Source organism: Cavia porcellus, unplaced genomic scaffold, assembly GCF_034190915.1.
Source record: "Cavia porcellus strain 051 isolate PalLab524CR breed Dunkin Hartley unplaced genomic scaffold, mCavPor4.1 scaffold_1, whole genome shotgun sequence".
In the NCBI taxonomy this organism is placed as follows: domain Eukaryota; kingdom Metazoa; phylum Chordata; class Mammalia; order Rodentia; family Caviidae; genus Cavia; species Cavia porcellus.
The window spans coordinates 114,069,091-114,086,745 of NW_026947484.1; the positions used below are offsets into that span (position 1 = coordinate 114,069,091).

The window sequence follows — 17,655 nt, forward strand, 5'->3', positions numbered from 1 at the left end:
AATTAGAGACTATTTATGGGGCTAGGATTTTGACTCAGCAGTGTAAGTGTCTGCCTGGCAAGCGCAAGATTGTTTGATCCCCAGTACCAAAAAAAAAAAAAAAAAAAATTTACAAAACAATGGGTAAGGAAATGGACAGGAAAGGATTATGCATACACAGAATAGAAGGTAAGAAATAACAATTATAATTGTACATCTGTGCACTAGAATAGATTATTGTAATTCAAAACAAGAAAATCCTGGGCATAGTGGTACATGCCTATAATCTCACTACCCTGAGGCTGAGGCTAGGTAGGATGACTGCCATGAGCTTGAGGCCAGCTTGAGCTACACAGTGAGGCAAGGCCCACCTGAAGTACATAGTGAAACCCTGTTTCAAAGAACCAACCAAACCAAATCAAAGCAAACTAAAGATATCCACAAACAAACAAAATTAGATATAAAAATTTAAATTGGTTTTAGTAACAGCATGGTTTACACTATCAGATTCAGAAAAAGTTGTGTGAAATGGAAATGTGGGAGAAAGTATATATAACTTATGTAGGGTAATAAAGAGCTATGTATGACATAGGGAGAGAAAGGAAATGGCTTATGAAAAGAGTAAGTCAGGTGACAGTAACGCAAAACAGTAGGAGTGAAACTTATTATTTAAATATGAATCACTTTATTGTTTTGGTATTTGAATGATTCTGTTATTATTTAAATTTCCTATGTACCTTTCTGACTGCTTTTCAGCTTTTCATCTGAGGCGTTACCCTTAGTATATTTAACTGATCAAAAATAGGAACTCGTAGAGGGTGGGGATTTAGCTCAGCAGCATAAGTGCCTGCCTTGCAAGTGTGTGGTCGTGAGTTCGATCCCTGGTACCGATAAAAATGAAAAAGACAAAAAAAAAAAAAAGGAACTCATTCTTTTGAATAAAATGTCCCCCAACTAAGTATCATTTTGTAGAGTATCATTTATTTCCTCTTTTAACTAAATTTCAAAAACAATGCCCCACTCAAAAGTTACTTTTTTTGGTCACCATGGACTGAACCCAAGGTTTTGCCCATACTAAGCAAGCACTGTACCACTGAAATAAACCCACAGTCCCAGAAGCTGACATTTTTTTATTACATTTGCCTCTCATTCAGATATATGATCTACTATAATTGTACTTGAGAGAATGTTTCCATGATAGACAGGCTCTTAAGCTGCCTTAAAGGTGTCAGGCTGCCATTTGGCCAAGATTTTTCAGGTAATTAATATGGCAAAGATTTGAAATGTTTGAAGCTTGAGAAAAAACATGGAAAACCATTAAATAAGGAAGTCCTATCACTTGGTTGTATCCTTTTCTTTACCACAGAATGTTTACGTCAAATAAAAGTGAGGAATTGCCTGTGGATATAAAAGCAGATATACAATGCTGAACTCACAGGTGTTCCCTCTCTTGTCAGAGGCCCTTCTCTGCCTCTATGTCCCACACTTCCTAAGTTTATCAGGTCTAATCAACAATTCAGGTTATCTGTTATGTAGGTACAGCTTTTTCTGATTACTAAAAAAGTAAAAACTCATTCCTTACCTAAGGACACCTTCCTGAAGGGGCAGGGCCTCTAATAATGCTGAATCTTACATTGTCCTTTGTTTTTACTACTCCTTTAGGAGTCAGAATTTGTGATGTCAGAAGTTCTGGCCACTGCCTAGAATCATAGCTATTTCTACATCTTTCTAGATATGGGTTCTTATGGAACTTAATGATCCTTTCCTGTGCTTATATTACCAGAAGAAGGGAAAAGAAAAGTGCTTTTCTTTCAGCTTTGTGATATACAATGATATACAAAACCTGGCCAGAATAGTGGTTGCCTCTTGGCAGGGCTGGCAATGGGCAATCAAGTCAGAATTAAGTAGGAAAAAGCAGGAGGATGCATTTTTTGATGATGGTAATGGTCTGTGTTTGATATGGTTTAGGATAAAATACATCTATGTATTTATTAAAACAGTGATTGCAGACTTAAAATTTGTATATTTTGGTGGCTGGAGATTTAGCTCAGCGGCATTAGCACCTGCCTTGTAAGCAGGCAGTCATGAGTTAGATCCCGATTTAAAACAAAAAATTTGTATATTTTATATCAACTTTACTTCACAAAAAACTGACAAATATTTTAAGTCTACTTAATGAAATAAGTGCTGAAATATTCTGGGCAAACTACGCTGACTTCTGCAGCTTTGAAAGGTATCAAAAAATAAGAACAATAAATGGAGAATGGATGGATACCTAATAAAGCAAGTAGAGTAAAATAATAGGAGCTACGTGGTAAGCAAATCAATGATCTGTAAAATTCTTTAAGCTTACTTGTGTATTTGAAATTTTTCACAATAAAATGTTGAAAAGAAAGAAATTAACATCTGGTACAGAGTAAGCATCAGTCTGAGAGCAATTAGTGATTAGCTAAAGAGGGATAAACAAGAGGTCAAATAACTCGCTATACTAAATCGGTAGAGAGAGAAGGAAATCGCTACTTTTCCCATTAACTTTTCATCCCAAATCATGATTCACAGTGTTAAAAAATTTCTTTTGGGGCTGGGATTTAGCTCAGCGGCATAAGTGCCTGCCTTGCATGCAAGCAGTCGTGAGTTCGATCCCTGGTACCGATAAAAAAAAAGAAAAAGACAAAAAAAAAATTTCTTTGGCACCTTTATATAGAATCAATTGCTTTCATTCTATTACTTTCTTTTAAGAAACCAGAATAACAACACATGATTCAGATGGTTACAGTTAACAGGGATGACACACATAGGGAAAGCAATTATTAGAATAGAGTAGGTAGAAAGAAGATAAAAAGCAAATTAATTTTACAGTATGACAAATCTCCTTCAAATAGTTTTCTATTTAAATACTTCTAATGAAATGCTAGTTGAAAAAATCAACTTCCTACACATTATACAAAAGATCTTATTAACAAATTCAATTTCAGTACTGAAAATGCTTCTTCAATCTGTCATGATTGATGAAGTGATATTAAATATCAGGTAGTTTTATATAGTTCAGACTTAAATCATGAAATATGGATAGAAGAAAATTAACAAGTCACCCAAATATATATCGAGTTCCACGAGATTAGTTAATTTGGGGCCTGCAACAGAGCTAGTCCACTACAGCTAAGCAATGAGACAAGAGAGGCAAAACAGGAAAAGGAAGTTGGATACAGAATGGTAAGTGCTTCTGAGAATGTAGGAGTCAGAATAACTGTTGGCACCTTTCCCAGCCTTTGTAGCTGAGTAAAACATTAAACACTGACTTACACAGATACTAAGAAAATGTGAAACATTCTTATGCATTTTAAATATACTCACAGTTTCTTTTTCAAATAATTAACTTACTTGATTGTCATTTTCATTATCTTTGATAATCAAATACCTCAATAAATTTAATGAAGCCATAATCCTGTTAATTAAAAGTATGTAATTTGTTACAGTTGTTTTATATAATCAACTGCTATTTCAATGCATGAAGAAAGTGAAAACATTAGGAATATTTGTATAATTACATTTGACATTAGAAAATTCCTGTCACCTTCTAGAATAGTAATAGTTTACTACTCTTTTTAGCATTTAAGTTTATAGAATACAATGGTGAAGATTACTATTTTTCCCCCCTCAAAAAAACCCTGTTATTCTTAATATTTGAGAGTATCACCACTTGTTTTCTGTATTTTAAGATTCTTTTCTTTTTATAAGTGCTTATAAACATTTCTCAACATCCATTCCAGTATAACAAAAGTGAAACTATATGTTCTATCTGGGGGAAAAAAACCCTGGAAAACAAAATAAAACAACAAACTCAAATACCTAAGTTTCTTATAATTATATATGAGATCTATAATTTTTAGTCTTATATGCTATAGTTACAAATTTCGGAATTCTGAGCACATTAAGGATACAAAATTTGTGTTGGTGATTCTTCTCGAAAATTTTTACTTTGTTTCTATACATTGACAAACAAATATGAAAGTTAAAATTTTATGAAGTAACTGTAGATTATATAAACCACAGAAAAGTATGTTTTATTATTTTAGGTGGTTTACTGTTTGAACCTTAGTGATAATCACCTCACCTATCTGAGTTTTGCAGTAAATCTGTTTCAGCACCTTCTGAGAGAAACAGTACCAAATCTAAAAGAGAAATCAACTGTGGTCCTGTAAACCATTTGTTAGGCGTTTTCTGAAAAGCAAAGAAAAATTGGGCAATGTTTAATTAATAGTATAAGTAATGCTTTCTAACACTTCATACTACAAAAGTAAACTCTTACATATTAAAATTTTTTAAACTTAAAATCTATACTTTATCTTCCAGACATCTAGAGTAAATCCCGTCAATCGGAGAACAAAGTAGTTGCTGTCTGTTTTCTATATGAAATTACTAAGTATTCACAAATAGATGAAGCTTTACCAAATTTTTACTTATTTTTCAAAAACACATACAAAACAAAAAGTCACTGTTGGGGCCAGGGGTTTAGCCCAGTAGCACAAGCGCCTGCCTGGTAAGCACTAAGTCGCAAGTTTGATCCCCAGAACACATAGGGAAATTATCAGAATAATTCCCCACCAAAAAACCCAAAAAACAAAAAGTCATTGTTATCAGCTCAATGACTACAACTTAAAATACAGTTAAAATTTTCTAATTCAATTTAAATAGTAGAAATAAGAATATACTTTCACACTAAATTATATTATATATTCCACATATAATTAAAATAAATTGTTAATCAGTACTTTTGCTATGCTCTTACCTTAAATGATATGTCAATTTGATTTTTGATATTTTGAATAATAAAGGCCTCCACACCTGAGTGATTACTTGTATTCAATAAGCACCTTGAAAACAAAATTACAGTACATGAAAATACACTGAACTGCATTACAACTAAATGGTGATACAAGTTTTATAAATTCAAATGGGCCATGTGTTGTTACTTCCAGGAATATAAATCCACAGTGAAGACAGTGATTAATCAAACACAAACTCAGATCTTTCAAAAAGAAATTTCTATTAATCCAATTTGAATCTGTTTGTGCATAGTTATAACTTAATAATAAAACCTTCCAAAATTATTGTTTGAAGTAGATGCATGCTGGTTAGCTTAACTGCAAAAGAAGACTCCACGTATGACTAAGGTTATAGTTTGGATCTTTAATGTTCCCTAAAGGTTCATGTGTTGAAAAAGCCTGATCACAAGATGATGACACTGTTGGGAAGTGACGGGACTTGCAGGAGGTGGGACCTATTGGAAGGAAGCCAGGTCACTGGGGTATGCCCTTGTAGAGGATTTTGGGATCCCAATCATTCCTCTATCTTTCTCTGCTTACTGGCCTGCATGAGGTGAGCAACTCCTCTGCCACTTGCTTGCAGCCATGATGTTCTGATTCTCCACAGATCCAGAAGCAAAACTTTAGAGTATTTCAATTAATTGAATTGAGATATATACTATTATTCATTATAATATGTATATATATTGTACAAAATATTTGATAAACTCCTTCTCTACTTGTCACAGGTAACTTACAATATTGCCTCCAACTATGGTAGCATTACATGTAAAATTTGCTGAAATACTGTAATGCTGGCATTTGGTTTCCCATCAGCTACATACTTAGCCATTAGTCATGCTGGATACATACCTAAATAATGTATATTTGCCTTGTGAATCCAACTTGTTAATATACAATTGAAGCATGGCTAAGCCTTTTTTCCTCTAAAATGGAACACATAATATTGTTACATAAAATGAATAAAGATTAAACTGTCAAAATTTTTCACTGTAACATTATTATTTAATCCCCCAATTTACATACCAGTGTCTCAATGGGGCAAAGTGTCATTACTTTGACTAAGCTCTGGAAATAAAAAAAGTTTAAATTGAGAATATAAACATTATATTGACTGTAAACAACTAGGTTATCAATGGTGGATACTAAAAATTCAAAGATGTGGTAGGAAATTATAGGGGTGGGAGACTGACAAAAAAGGTACATTTATTTTTCCCTGAAGTTTTCATTCTACCATTACATCTACAGACACTAACTACAACCAATTTTGCAAGTAACAAAGTGATTTTGAAAGTGAATCATAATTTTCAGTTATGTTTAGAGTGGCAAGAAAATCAAATCAAATATGCATAATATGCATTCATTAAAAATAAGCTTAATAACAAAACCTATGTTTTAGGAAATTTCTCCACTCACAACTAAGGATATACCTCAATATAATAACCAACCAAGAGTACTAATAAACCACAGGAGGGGAAAAGTATATGGTAGTCTTTCTAGTAATGAGTCAATGCATGCTTCAGATGGAATTCTAAGAACGTGAGTTATGGGTACAGTAAAGGAGCATAATTTTCCAAGATCCCTACAGATACAAAGTATTAACAAAATTATGTTTGTCACTAGATGTGATGACATAAATTATGGTAGCTACTAATAGTTAAATTTAAATTAAATTAAATTTAAAATTTAGTTCCACATTTCAACTATTCAATAAAGGCATTGGCTTTCTTACTGTGTAGCACATATAAGAGAACACTTCTATCATCACAAAAAGTTTTACTTGATAAAATGACACTAGAGTTTTCAGAAGTAGAAAAGTAGGACAGGAATTGTGACCTTACTTAAAGTTCACAATAGGCAAGGAACTATTTTTAAGATTAGAATACACATTTTATTTACCTGAGGTACAGTAAGAAAACTCTTGATTTCTAAGTACTGGTAAAGTAGACTGTTATCTTCTATTCTCAATAAACCACTCTCCAGAAGTTCCTACAAATTAAAATATATGCAGACAGGTAGGAGGCAAAATCAACAGTCATATTTCTCAACATGACTATGTATTTAAAATATAATGAGGGCCAGTCACATAGTACATGCCTGTAACCTAGCTCTACAGAGGATGAAGCATGAGGATCATTGCAAATTCAAGGTCAGCCTGGACTATATGAGTTCAAGGCCAGCCTGAACTACATTAGGAGCTCAAAGTTAGCCTAAACTACATCATAAGGCCCTGTCTCAAAAAGAAAAAAACAATAAATAAGTTAAAATGGGAGAAAACAAATCTTACCAATCCTTTGGACAAAATAGACTCTTCTGTTCTGGAAGAGAATGTTAAAATTTATCAATGACTTTATAAATTTAGAATGATTATTTAGGAAAACAAAATGAAATGTAAAGACTAAAAATACATTAATATGAAGGAAAAATTCTATTGAAGAATGAATTAAAATTCTTAATTACTTTTATCTGTGTTGATTTTTATCACATCTAATCAAATTACCCTGTACAGAGTTTATTTCTGTACTTCAAATCAATACATCTTTAATAGCAAGTACAAAAAAATAAATTACATCTGACATTATTTTATAGTTGACTTTTTAGTTCAATAACAAAATATTTTGCAAATCTCAAAAATACTAGATTTAAAACTATGTACTTTCACTGTATGAATTATACAAAGTATATGAAATTAATATACAATCATTAAAACATATATAGTGAAACAAATTTACAGAGTTAATAACTACTTGTGCCAAGAGACACCTAGAAAATTCTGCTTTGTAGGCTGAGGTTTTGGATTTGCCAAGTTACAAATTTTTCTTCACCTAGGAAAACATGGGACTGATAAACCATGACTAATGTTTCTAGTGTATAATACTGCAAGGTCCTGACTACTCTCAAGAGATAATTTAAACACAGTATAGGCCAAAAAAGAAGAGAGAGCTGTGCACTATTCTTAAATCTGAAGAAATTACAAATGCCTGTTACCTTGTCATTTTTTTTTTTTTTCCTTTCTTGGCACCTCTGATGAAAAAGCTATAATTAAATGACATCACTGCTAGTTATCTAAGTTATAAAATGTGAACTCAAGCTGCCTCTTCCTCTTGATGCAGTTCAGACTATGTCCATGCAGTGAAAACATGGACTTCTTACTCAGATGGAAGAAGTTACAGTGAGGTAAAGGTGTTTCAACACCTTTTGTTGTTGTTTTTCAGACAGGGTCTTGGTACGTAGTTTAGGGTGGCCTTGAACTCACTCTGTAGCCCAGGTTGGCCTCAACTTGCAGTGACTCTCTTGCCTCAGCCTCTCAAGTGCTGAGATTATAGGCATGTACCACCATGCCCAGCAATTTACCATCTTTTGAAACAAGGCTAACCTTAGAAAGGGACACCTAGAAAACCCCTGAGGAAAAAAAGGTATACTCAATTATTTTATAAAATAATTAGTTAATTAAGGCCTAGCAAAGAGAAGGCAGTCTCCCCTGATCTTGAGAAAAACTATTTTAATACTATTGTTTAAACCATACATACTGTGTAAATGATCTTCTCACCTTTGCAAAAAGACTTCAGTATGACCCATATTAAACTGCAAAATGTATGAAGGACTAAAATAGAAAAAAATGCATAAAATATGTGTATACACAGACAGAAGCATTTATTCAAGCATTATTGCAGTACTAGGAATTGAACACAAGGTCTTCACCCTGAGCTATACCTCAACCCCTTCTTTTATTTCTTATTTTGAGACAGGGTCTTGCTAAGTCACTCAGTTGTTCATTCTTAGCTTGAATTTACAAACCTCCTGACTCAGCCTTCCAGAGTGCTGGGATTTCAAGCAGGAATCATCAAATAGCTCACACATGTTTTTTAAAGCTTTATATATATACATAATGTTATGGGTTGAATTATGTCATAAACTCCAGTATTCAAAATATTACTTGGTTTTTAGAGAGATAATATACAGTGAACCTTTGGGGTAACTCAGTATGACTGATGTCTATTAAAAAAGGAAGTTTGGATAGACATGCATACAAAAATACCATTTTACATATGAAGTAGAAAACAGGACAAGGTATAAGCTAAAAGAACATCAAAAACTGGATGTTAAGGGACAGACATATGAGTTTTTCACAGTAGAGTAAGGAATCAGCCTTCTAAAGCAGTTTCTCTCAGACTTCTAGGCTCTAGAACAATGAGATAAGAACATTTCTTACTTTAACCATCTACTTTGTAATACTCTGTTACAGGAAGCTTAGCAAATTAATAGGTATGTAAGTTATTCTGGTGATAGGAAGGCATAACATTGGGTTCCACAAACACATCCCTTATGTAAATTTTTGGATACAGGAAGCAATCTTTGCATTTATCTACTTGATATGATGAAAGCAAGGAGTGTAGCATGTACAAAAGTGTCAAATTAGGATTTTCACACATTGCGGTCTAATAGGATTGGCATATGTTTACCTGAACATCATAGAGGGTGCCATACACCCACATCACTCTAGGATTTGTTTGTTTGTTTTTTAAAGTTTTCTTTTGATTTTGCTGGTAGAAGAAGCCTAACAAAATAAAATGGCACATGAAAAATCCAATTTGCAAGTTTTAGAGGTCAAAAGGGAATCATTATATTATTTACGCATAGATGATGGAGATGATCCACTATGTTAAAATACATGCTTTCATAACAGAAAAGTAGTGTGGATGTATGATGATCATGACAGATATATATATTATCTTAATCATTTTTTTTGTCCCTATCCTCCTCTCCCAAATCCCAAAAGTTTACCATTTTTCTTCAGTTCTGCCCTTTACATTTTTATTTTCAGTTTAAGAAAAATCATGTGATATTGAACTTTCCAATGTTTTATTTCACTTAACATTATAGACTTATCCACTTTCCTAAAAATGACTCATATTTTTCCTCTTTATGGCTGAATGAATACCATTCTCTCTCTCTCTCTCTCTCGCTCTCTCTCTCTCTCTCTCTCTCTCTCTCTCTGTGTGTATCACTTTTTTTATCTGTTCATCTGCTGATGGGAGTATATGTAGTTTCCATAATTTAACTATTGTAAATAGCACTGCTATAAACACTGGTGTATGTGGAACACTGTAACATGATGATTATAATTCTTTCAGGAAGATTTCCAGGAGAGATAGCTATGTCAAGTAGAATTTCTATTTGTAGTTTTTTGAGGAATCTATACTGATGCCCCTAGTGGCTATACTAGTTTACATTCCTGCTAACCCTATGGATGGGTTTCTTTTCTTCCTCACCAGCATTTGTTTCTTTTCTTTTCTTTTTTCTTTCTTTCTTTTTTTTTTTTTTTTTTGAGTTCTTGATGATAGAAATTTATATTGGACTAACATGGAATCTAACTGTTGTTCTGATTTGCATTCCATAACAGCCAAAGATGCTGAACAGTTTTTCATGTTTTTATTGGTCCCTGTATTCCTTTTTTGAGAAGTATACATTCATTTCAATTGTCCATTTTTTTGGGGGGGGGGACTGGGCCTTTTGTAGGGGGAGTCCTGATTTTTTTGAGTTGTTTATATATTCTACATATTAGTCCTGGCTCCTGTTATTTTTATCTGCACTTGTGCTCTATTCACAGGGTTTTATAAAGATTAGATTAACTGCATTAAAGCAGTTACATAGTAAACAAGCAAATAGTAACCTTTACTGCAATAGTTACTTAAAAATACCTCTAGATGTATTCAGAAATACATCAATTTATACAAATATACCCAATACCTGTGAGACAAATACGTAATACATATTATCGTAGATCTTAAACTCCAGAAGGCATTATATACAAAAGTATTTGTTTTTTAAATAACTTGATAAACTATGGAAAAAAGAGGTCAAGGTCAAAGTAATTCTAATGGGAGAATTCCAGCTAAATTGAGTAAGAGCAGGCTTCACTGAGAAAGTGACATTTAAGGATAAAGACAGTTAGCATTTACAACGGCCCCATAATAGGAAAGTTCACAACACATTTGAATAAGACACCAGAAGGTCTGTTATGGAAGCATACTAAACAAGAGGAAAGGTGCCAGGAGATGAATAAGGACAATCAAACAGGGACCAGATCCTGAAGAAGTTTGTCTCAGGAGTCACATGAAGGCAATGAGGAAACATTTTTAATAAATTACTTCACTTAAAGCTTCACTTGCTAATGTGCTGAGAATAGGCTGGATTAAATAGGAGTGAGAATGGATATATAAATATGTATACAAGTCATTCAGTAACGTGATGAAGGTAAACATGAATACCTAGACAGTTCCCCTGCTTATTAGTACTATCGACAGTGGCCCCAGGTTTCAAAACCAAGAATGTCTTAACACTTACCTTCCCTCCCACCCACGTATTAGGTATTGAAACTAGGATCTTCACACTGAACTACATCCCAGACCTTCTTTTATTTTTTATTTTGACAGGGTCTCACTGAGCTACTTAAGCTAGGCTTGAACTTGAGATCATTCTGCCTCAGCCTCCCAGCATGCCGGAATTACAGGGGTACACTACCACTCCTAGACATGTCCACCATCCCCTAACATATATTTTAAAAGTCATCCCTTTTCATTACTTGACTACTACCAGATTTAGTATTATTTAGAATAAAAATAGCCTTTTTTTAATACTTCATTTTAAAGGTATTATGTCTATAGTGGGCAATAGATAAATGAAAGTGTGATGCTCCTTTTAGAATTCATGAATAAACCAACACTTAACTCTTACCTTAAAACCATTGGCAGCTGATCAATTCTGATGCCCTGAACAAATACTAGATATGCCAGAGAGGCCATAGAGTCTGCTAATTGTTTGTCTTCTTCTTCCTCAAATTCAAGGTAATTCCATATCCTCTTTTTCCTTCCATGATTAAAAATGATTTTTGGAAAAGGGTGTCCAATTGCTGATAAAAAACCCTGTGAAATAGGTTTAAAAAAAAAAAGTTACCACAGACAGATTCTAAGAGGCTCCTTCACCCTATATGAGTGTGGGTTAGATCTGTGAAACTGGCTTTTAACCAATAAAATATGGATGTCATTTCTATGATTAGAAGGGACTTTTGCCAGTGTAATTTAGGTCTCTAATGAGTTGATTTTGCAGATAGTTTTTAGAGAAAGTCTAGGTTTTCCTTAAAAGCCAGAAACTCTCTTGCTGGCTTTGAAGAACTACGTTACACTATTATAAGAGGAACTATGGAGAGGACTGTGTGGCAAGGGACTGCGGGTTAGCCTTCAGGAGCTCCAAGTGGACCTGGAAGGCAATACCAAGAAAATAGGAACAGCAGTCATGTAACTTCAAGAAGATTAATTATGCCAGCAGCCTCAGGGAACTGGAAGAGGATCTTTCCCATGAAGGTTCTGATAAGAGTGCCTGATAAGACACTTAAGCAGAAGAACCAAACTGTGGCTGGACTTCAGGGCCATAGAAACTGTGAGAGAATAAAAGCCTAAACTGCTGGGTTTGTAGGAATTCATTACATAGCAGCAGAAAACGAATACAGAGGTATTTATATGGTTTCTAAATTAATTCAGAATCATAATTTAAGATACACACAGAAATGAATTTTATTGACTGTCAAATGACCTGACTTCTGGGTAAAGGCTTTGAAAAGAACAGAAGAAAATCATTTCACGTTAAAAAAAATAAATGTTCAGATATAGAGACAGAAGGAGTGGTGGTTGCCAAGTGAGAGAAAAGAGAGAAAGAGAAGTGAGTGTTTAATGGAAACAGAGTTTTAGGTGGAAGATTAAAATGTTCTTTTAGACAGATAATAATGACAGTTGCATAGCAATGTAGACTTAATGCCACTGAACTGTATGTTTAAAAATGGTTTGCTTAATTTTATGTTATGCATATTTTACAATTTTTTTTAAAAGTGCTTCCAGGATATTCAAGAGTAACACAAAAATGTGAACTATATCATGAAATGACAGTAAACCAGCTTCTTAGATAAAATCTAGTCTAAGAACAGTGAGTGCCCCACTGACCACTGCCTGCCTCAACATTAAGTGGGCTAAAAAGAATGCTGATCAGCAGCACAGGGCCTCAGGAAATAGTATAATAACAGATACAAAACAATCTTGTTATTTAATAATATAATACATTTTAATATGCAACTAAGACAATTCTTCATTTAGTGCCACTCAGGCAAGCCAAAACACCCACGTGACATCTCAAGTCATGTAGGTTCTCAAGTCGTATAGCATCAAAACTTTCTTATGAAACACCAAGTGAGTCCTGTGCTCTTCTACTATTTCTAATTCTCGTATATTACAAAGCATTTGACTTTCATTATCTATTGGAATTAAAACAAATTTTTGTGTGTGTGGTGATTCAGTGTCTCACTATGTCGTCTTTGATCCTGAACCTCTGATCCTCCTGCTTCAATCTGTTAGGCAGCTAGGAGTATCAATATGTACCACTATACCTGGCTCACTGGAAAGGACTTTTGAGTTTGGGCTCTACCACTCATTAGCTGGATGAGTTACTTAATCTCTCTAAGCTTTATTTATCTTAGCCAGAAAATAACACAATACCTGTATCAAATATTAATTGAGCAGTCCCAAAAAGTTTTAAGTTCATAACAAATTACCCTAAAATAGCTAAACAGAAATGAATGGCAGCAACAGCTAAAACAGAATGAATACTGACCTTCTCTATATTCACTTTTACTCAGTTAACCCTTTAGTCATAGATACTGGGTCTGACATTGCAGAGAAGTATAAAGCCAAATAATACTTTCCCAACTTTAGGGAGTAGAAATCGCTGATCTCAGATGATTCCATTAGTCACTTTAGAACACAAATAAGAACCATGGAAAATCATCTTCGGTGATAAGAGACTGCTATTGAGTTACCAGCTGCTAAATATATAGTGTTACACTGATTTTCAAAGCCATATACTCTTGTTACAGCTACAATACAAAAGTGTATAACACTCAAATTCTAAACGTCCCCTTAATCATGAAGCTCCATTTCTTCAGTCAGTGCTACTGGACAGAATGCTTTTTGCCAGAGGAAACTTTTAGATTCTACAGTGCTGCTATGGATATCTGAGATCTCCACAGCTATGGTCTTCGACCACACTCAAATGCTAACATTACTAACACACAATCTTCCACCATCTCCTTCCTCTCCCCTCAGTACTCTAAACCTTTCCCAGTTTCCTGAAAACTTACTTAATCCTCACTCCTATCTCTTTATTTTCTATGTGTGGTAATAGGTTGGAACCCAGGATGCTCTATCACTGCGATATATCTCTAACCTAATAACTTTTTAAATTTTGAGATAGGGTCTTGTCAAGTTGTCTAGGCGGGACTTAACTTGCAATTCTCCTGCCTCAGCCCTTTTCAGTGTTGAAATTATAGGGTGTACTACTATACTGGGCTTCTCCTCCTATCCCTTGATCCCATGACTAATTATCTGCTCTTGGGCCATATTACCATATTTCAGTTATCCCGTAAATCACTTTTCTAATAGTTTATACCCCATCAGCCTATAAATATACTCAAGCCTCCTCATCTCTCTTGTTATGTTGCTTCTGTTGCCCATGTTTTCTGGCTACAGCCAGTTTCCTTTCTTACACATCCAAGTTTTCATTTTATTTTGCTTTTGTGTTTTGAGAAAAGGTCTCACTATGTACAACTGGCCTCAAACTGGCCTCAAACTCACAATCTTCCTGCCTTAGTTTCCCAAGTACTGGGATTTCATCCAAACTCTTTTAAAAAGAATTGCATATATGAACCAGGCATGGTAGCATACCCTGTAATCCTAGCTACTCAGGAGGCTGAGGCAGGAGAATCACAAGTATGATACTGGCCTGGATAATTTAGTGGGACCCTGTCTCAACATAAAGAACCTAGGATATAACTCAGTGGTAGAGAGCTTGTCTAGCATGTTCAAGGCCCTACATCCAATCCCTAGTGCCAGGGGCAATGAGTGTGTGTATACTTGTTTTTGTGTGTATATACAATTCATTTCTATTTTCTTTTGTGTCATTCCTTCATTCACATGTCTCTAACATGCAGTGGCATTCAAACTAGTGTTGTCAAGATTATCACTGCCATCTTCCTAAATCCAGTAGGTGCTTTCAACTCTTACCTTTTCAGTTTTTTCTGCTATATTTAACAGTACTGATCACTACTTCCTGAAACTATTACTCTAATTTCTATTCTATTTCTGCCACTTCTTTGACTCTTTCCCTGGTCTCTTGGGGTGTCCTATTAGTAATGACAGTTTCTAGAGTTCATTTGTAAACCCTTTTGGTGGTCTCATTTTCTCTTATTAAAACACTTCTCCTTAAACCTTGTTCCTTTGGGGTATTAGATAAAGATGGTCCCCACCTTACAAGGTTCAATCCTCAAATATTTTGCCTTATGGTATGAAATGGGAAGTGTTAATAGTATTTGTCTTTAGATAATGAAAATTACTGCTGTCTTATTTTCCACCTTTTTGTTTATATCTGTTGTACAAAACCACATACTGCTTTATTAGTAAGTTATCAATTTACATGTCCATTTAAAGTACACAAGTAAGAAATAATAGGGTAGAAGATTAAATCTAGCTGTACTTACTATTATTTCAGATGCAAAACACCTTAAAGGATCATTTCCTGCTTCAGATTGTTCAAGGAATTGCGCTGCCAGTAAAGGGCATTTCAAGCTTTTGAAACAACTAAGACATAAGAAATAGGTTAACTATGAAACCAATACTTTTCAAGTATAAAATGCCTAGTCATCATGTACAATATTACATTAAAAAACAAAATAAGGACTACTGGTTTGAATGTTTATCCCCTCCAAAACACATGCTGAAATTAAGTTGCCACTGTAATAGTAACAAGTAGGAACTTTGATAGGTGTTTAGGCCAGGTGGGCTTCACCCTCCCAGGAGGAATTAATAAAAGAGTAAATTCACCCCTCCTTCTGTCTTTCTACCATTCCACATTGTGCCAAGTGATAATACAGAAAAGCCTACACCACATGTTGGCACCTTCATCTTACATTTCTCATTCTCTACAACTGTGAGCCAATTTATTTCCATCCATTATAAATTACCCAGTTTCACATATTCTATTACAACAGCACAAATGGACTAAGATAAGCACCAGTAATTCAATGCCTATAAAACCAAAGATGTAAATGTCCCAACCTGACAGAATAGAAAGTTTACAATAGCTTTAGACTTCAAAATAAAGTTATTAGTTCATGTAATGCAATAATCTAGTCCAGCATTTCCCAATAGATATATAATGCAAGCTCTCTATATATGATTTCTTAATTGTCATATAAACAGCAGAAATTATTTTTCATAATTTATTTTAACCCAATATAGCTGAACTATTTTAACATGTTATCAATATAAAAAACTAACGTATTCTACTATTTTTTTAAATCAAGTTTTCAAGTCTAGAGGGTATTTTATACTAAATTAGACAATTCAGGTATTAAGTGCTTGACAGTCATAGTGAACACTGTACGTTTAGTCCATAGTACCTTGAGAGTGAATGCTATTGAATAAGTGCTTTGCTGTTTTTGTGCTGAATGTTCAACTGTATGGTGATTCTCTTGCTCTTTTCATAAGAACAGTAAAAACACAATTTTATCACCAAACAGATTCTTTGAATTACCTGTATCAAGTTCCCCCGCTCCCATTAAGATACTTTCTATTGGTGAGTAAATGCAATATAAAGAAAACGTAGTGAAGTAAGTTAAATGAAGTAAGTTAAATGAATGGATTTGGTTTTCTGATTTTTAAAAATATCAATGCTTCACTAAAAGCCTTTTCTATATCAGGTGACCTCTAGTCTTCTAAAATTCAAAGTTCGAAACTAATTTGTGAAACAGATAACAAAATCACTGAACTACCAATTACTTAAATCCATTGTGAAATGTCCTTTGAAATATACTTACAATTTCAGTAATTCATCTTTTAATTTTTTGTTTTCATCTTCCTTGTTTTCTTTATTAACAATAAATTCTTCCACAAAAGGTTTAGTGAACTCTATTAAGGCCTTGCAACACTGACAAAGGCCATAGTCATCTGTTTGTATTTGTTCTTTTGAGTAAGGAACAGGAAGAAGAGACAGTTGATTCCAAAGGGTAGACAATGCTAATCCAACTGAATATGCCTTGTTGTTAGGAAGTTTCTGAATCACTAAAACATAGACCAAATTGTTACTTGAGGAAGCTTCATCAAGTTTGCTAAATGTAGGACAAAAAATTCATCACGTAGAATTACATGAAACATTTTTCCCTCACATTTTAGTAACTCTGAGATGACATAGCTTAATTGAGAGTATTTTTTTTCCTTCTTGGTGGTATAGAAATTAATGAACCACCTTATAACAGAAGCTATGATGTTTCTGTGTTTTTATAACTGGTTATATACTTAAAGCACAAACACATTCTTTTCATATTTTTTGGTCTTAAGCACAAACTGTAAGTGGTAAACTGTAAGGCACTGAACAAATGGGCAGCAATTTTATTCTGCATAAGATTTTGAATATTTTAAGTGGCACAAACTTATAAGCTTGTAACCATTCATATTTAAAATGAATTTGCTCTAATTTCTAATTCTGATTCATTCTATCAGAGTCTGATATGCGTATTTCCTTAAATGAAAATTAGCTTCTACTCATCAATACTGTCCATCTTTATTGCCAAGACCTATTACTTACCAATATTATTATACTCTGCCATTGTGCCTTAACTCCATGTATTTCCTAATTTCAGTCATAAAATGTACCTTCACTATTTTCAATCCCAGTTTCCCAACGTAGAGATTTGGCCGTACCCTGCTTGGTACTCTTCTTAATCAACATATAGGCCTACCACAATGCT

General features: G+C 33.9%; 1 protein-coding gene across 2 annotated transcripts in view; it reads right to left on the minus strand.

Annotated features, from left to right (window-relative positions):
- The window catches only part of Glmn (glomulin, FKBP associated protein), a 28,538-nt gene that overhangs the window by 2,888 nt on the left and 7,995 nt on the right, over positions 1 to 17,655 (minus strand). For both annotated transcript variants that reach the window (XM_063254218.1, XM_063254216.1), the window contains exons 6-16: positions 16,726 to 16,969; positions 15,388 to 15,487; positions 11,544 to 11,731; positions 8,356 to 8,409; positions 7,093 to 7,123; positions 6,705 to 6,794; positions 5,832 to 5,873; positions 5,658 to 5,731; positions 4,769 to 4,853; positions 4,094 to 4,200; positions 3,361 to 3,424 (exon numbers count right to left, since the gene is read on the minus strand). In XM_063254218.1, coding sequence (XP_063110288.1) covers positions 3,361 to 3,424; positions 4,094 to 4,200; positions 4,769 to 4,853; positions 5,658 to 5,731; positions 5,832 to 5,873; positions 6,705 to 6,794; positions 7,093 to 7,123; positions 8,356 to 8,409; positions 11,544 to 11,731; positions 15,388 to 15,487; positions 16,726 to 16,969 — 1,079 coding nt within the window. The remainder of the gene's footprint in view (positions 1 to 3,360; positions 3,425 to 4,093; positions 4,201 to 4,768; positions 4,854 to 5,657; positions 5,732 to 5,831; positions 5,874 to 6,704; positions 6,795 to 7,092; positions 7,124 to 8,355; positions 8,410 to 11,543; positions 11,732 to 15,387; positions 15,488 to 16,725; positions 16,970 to 17,655) is intronic.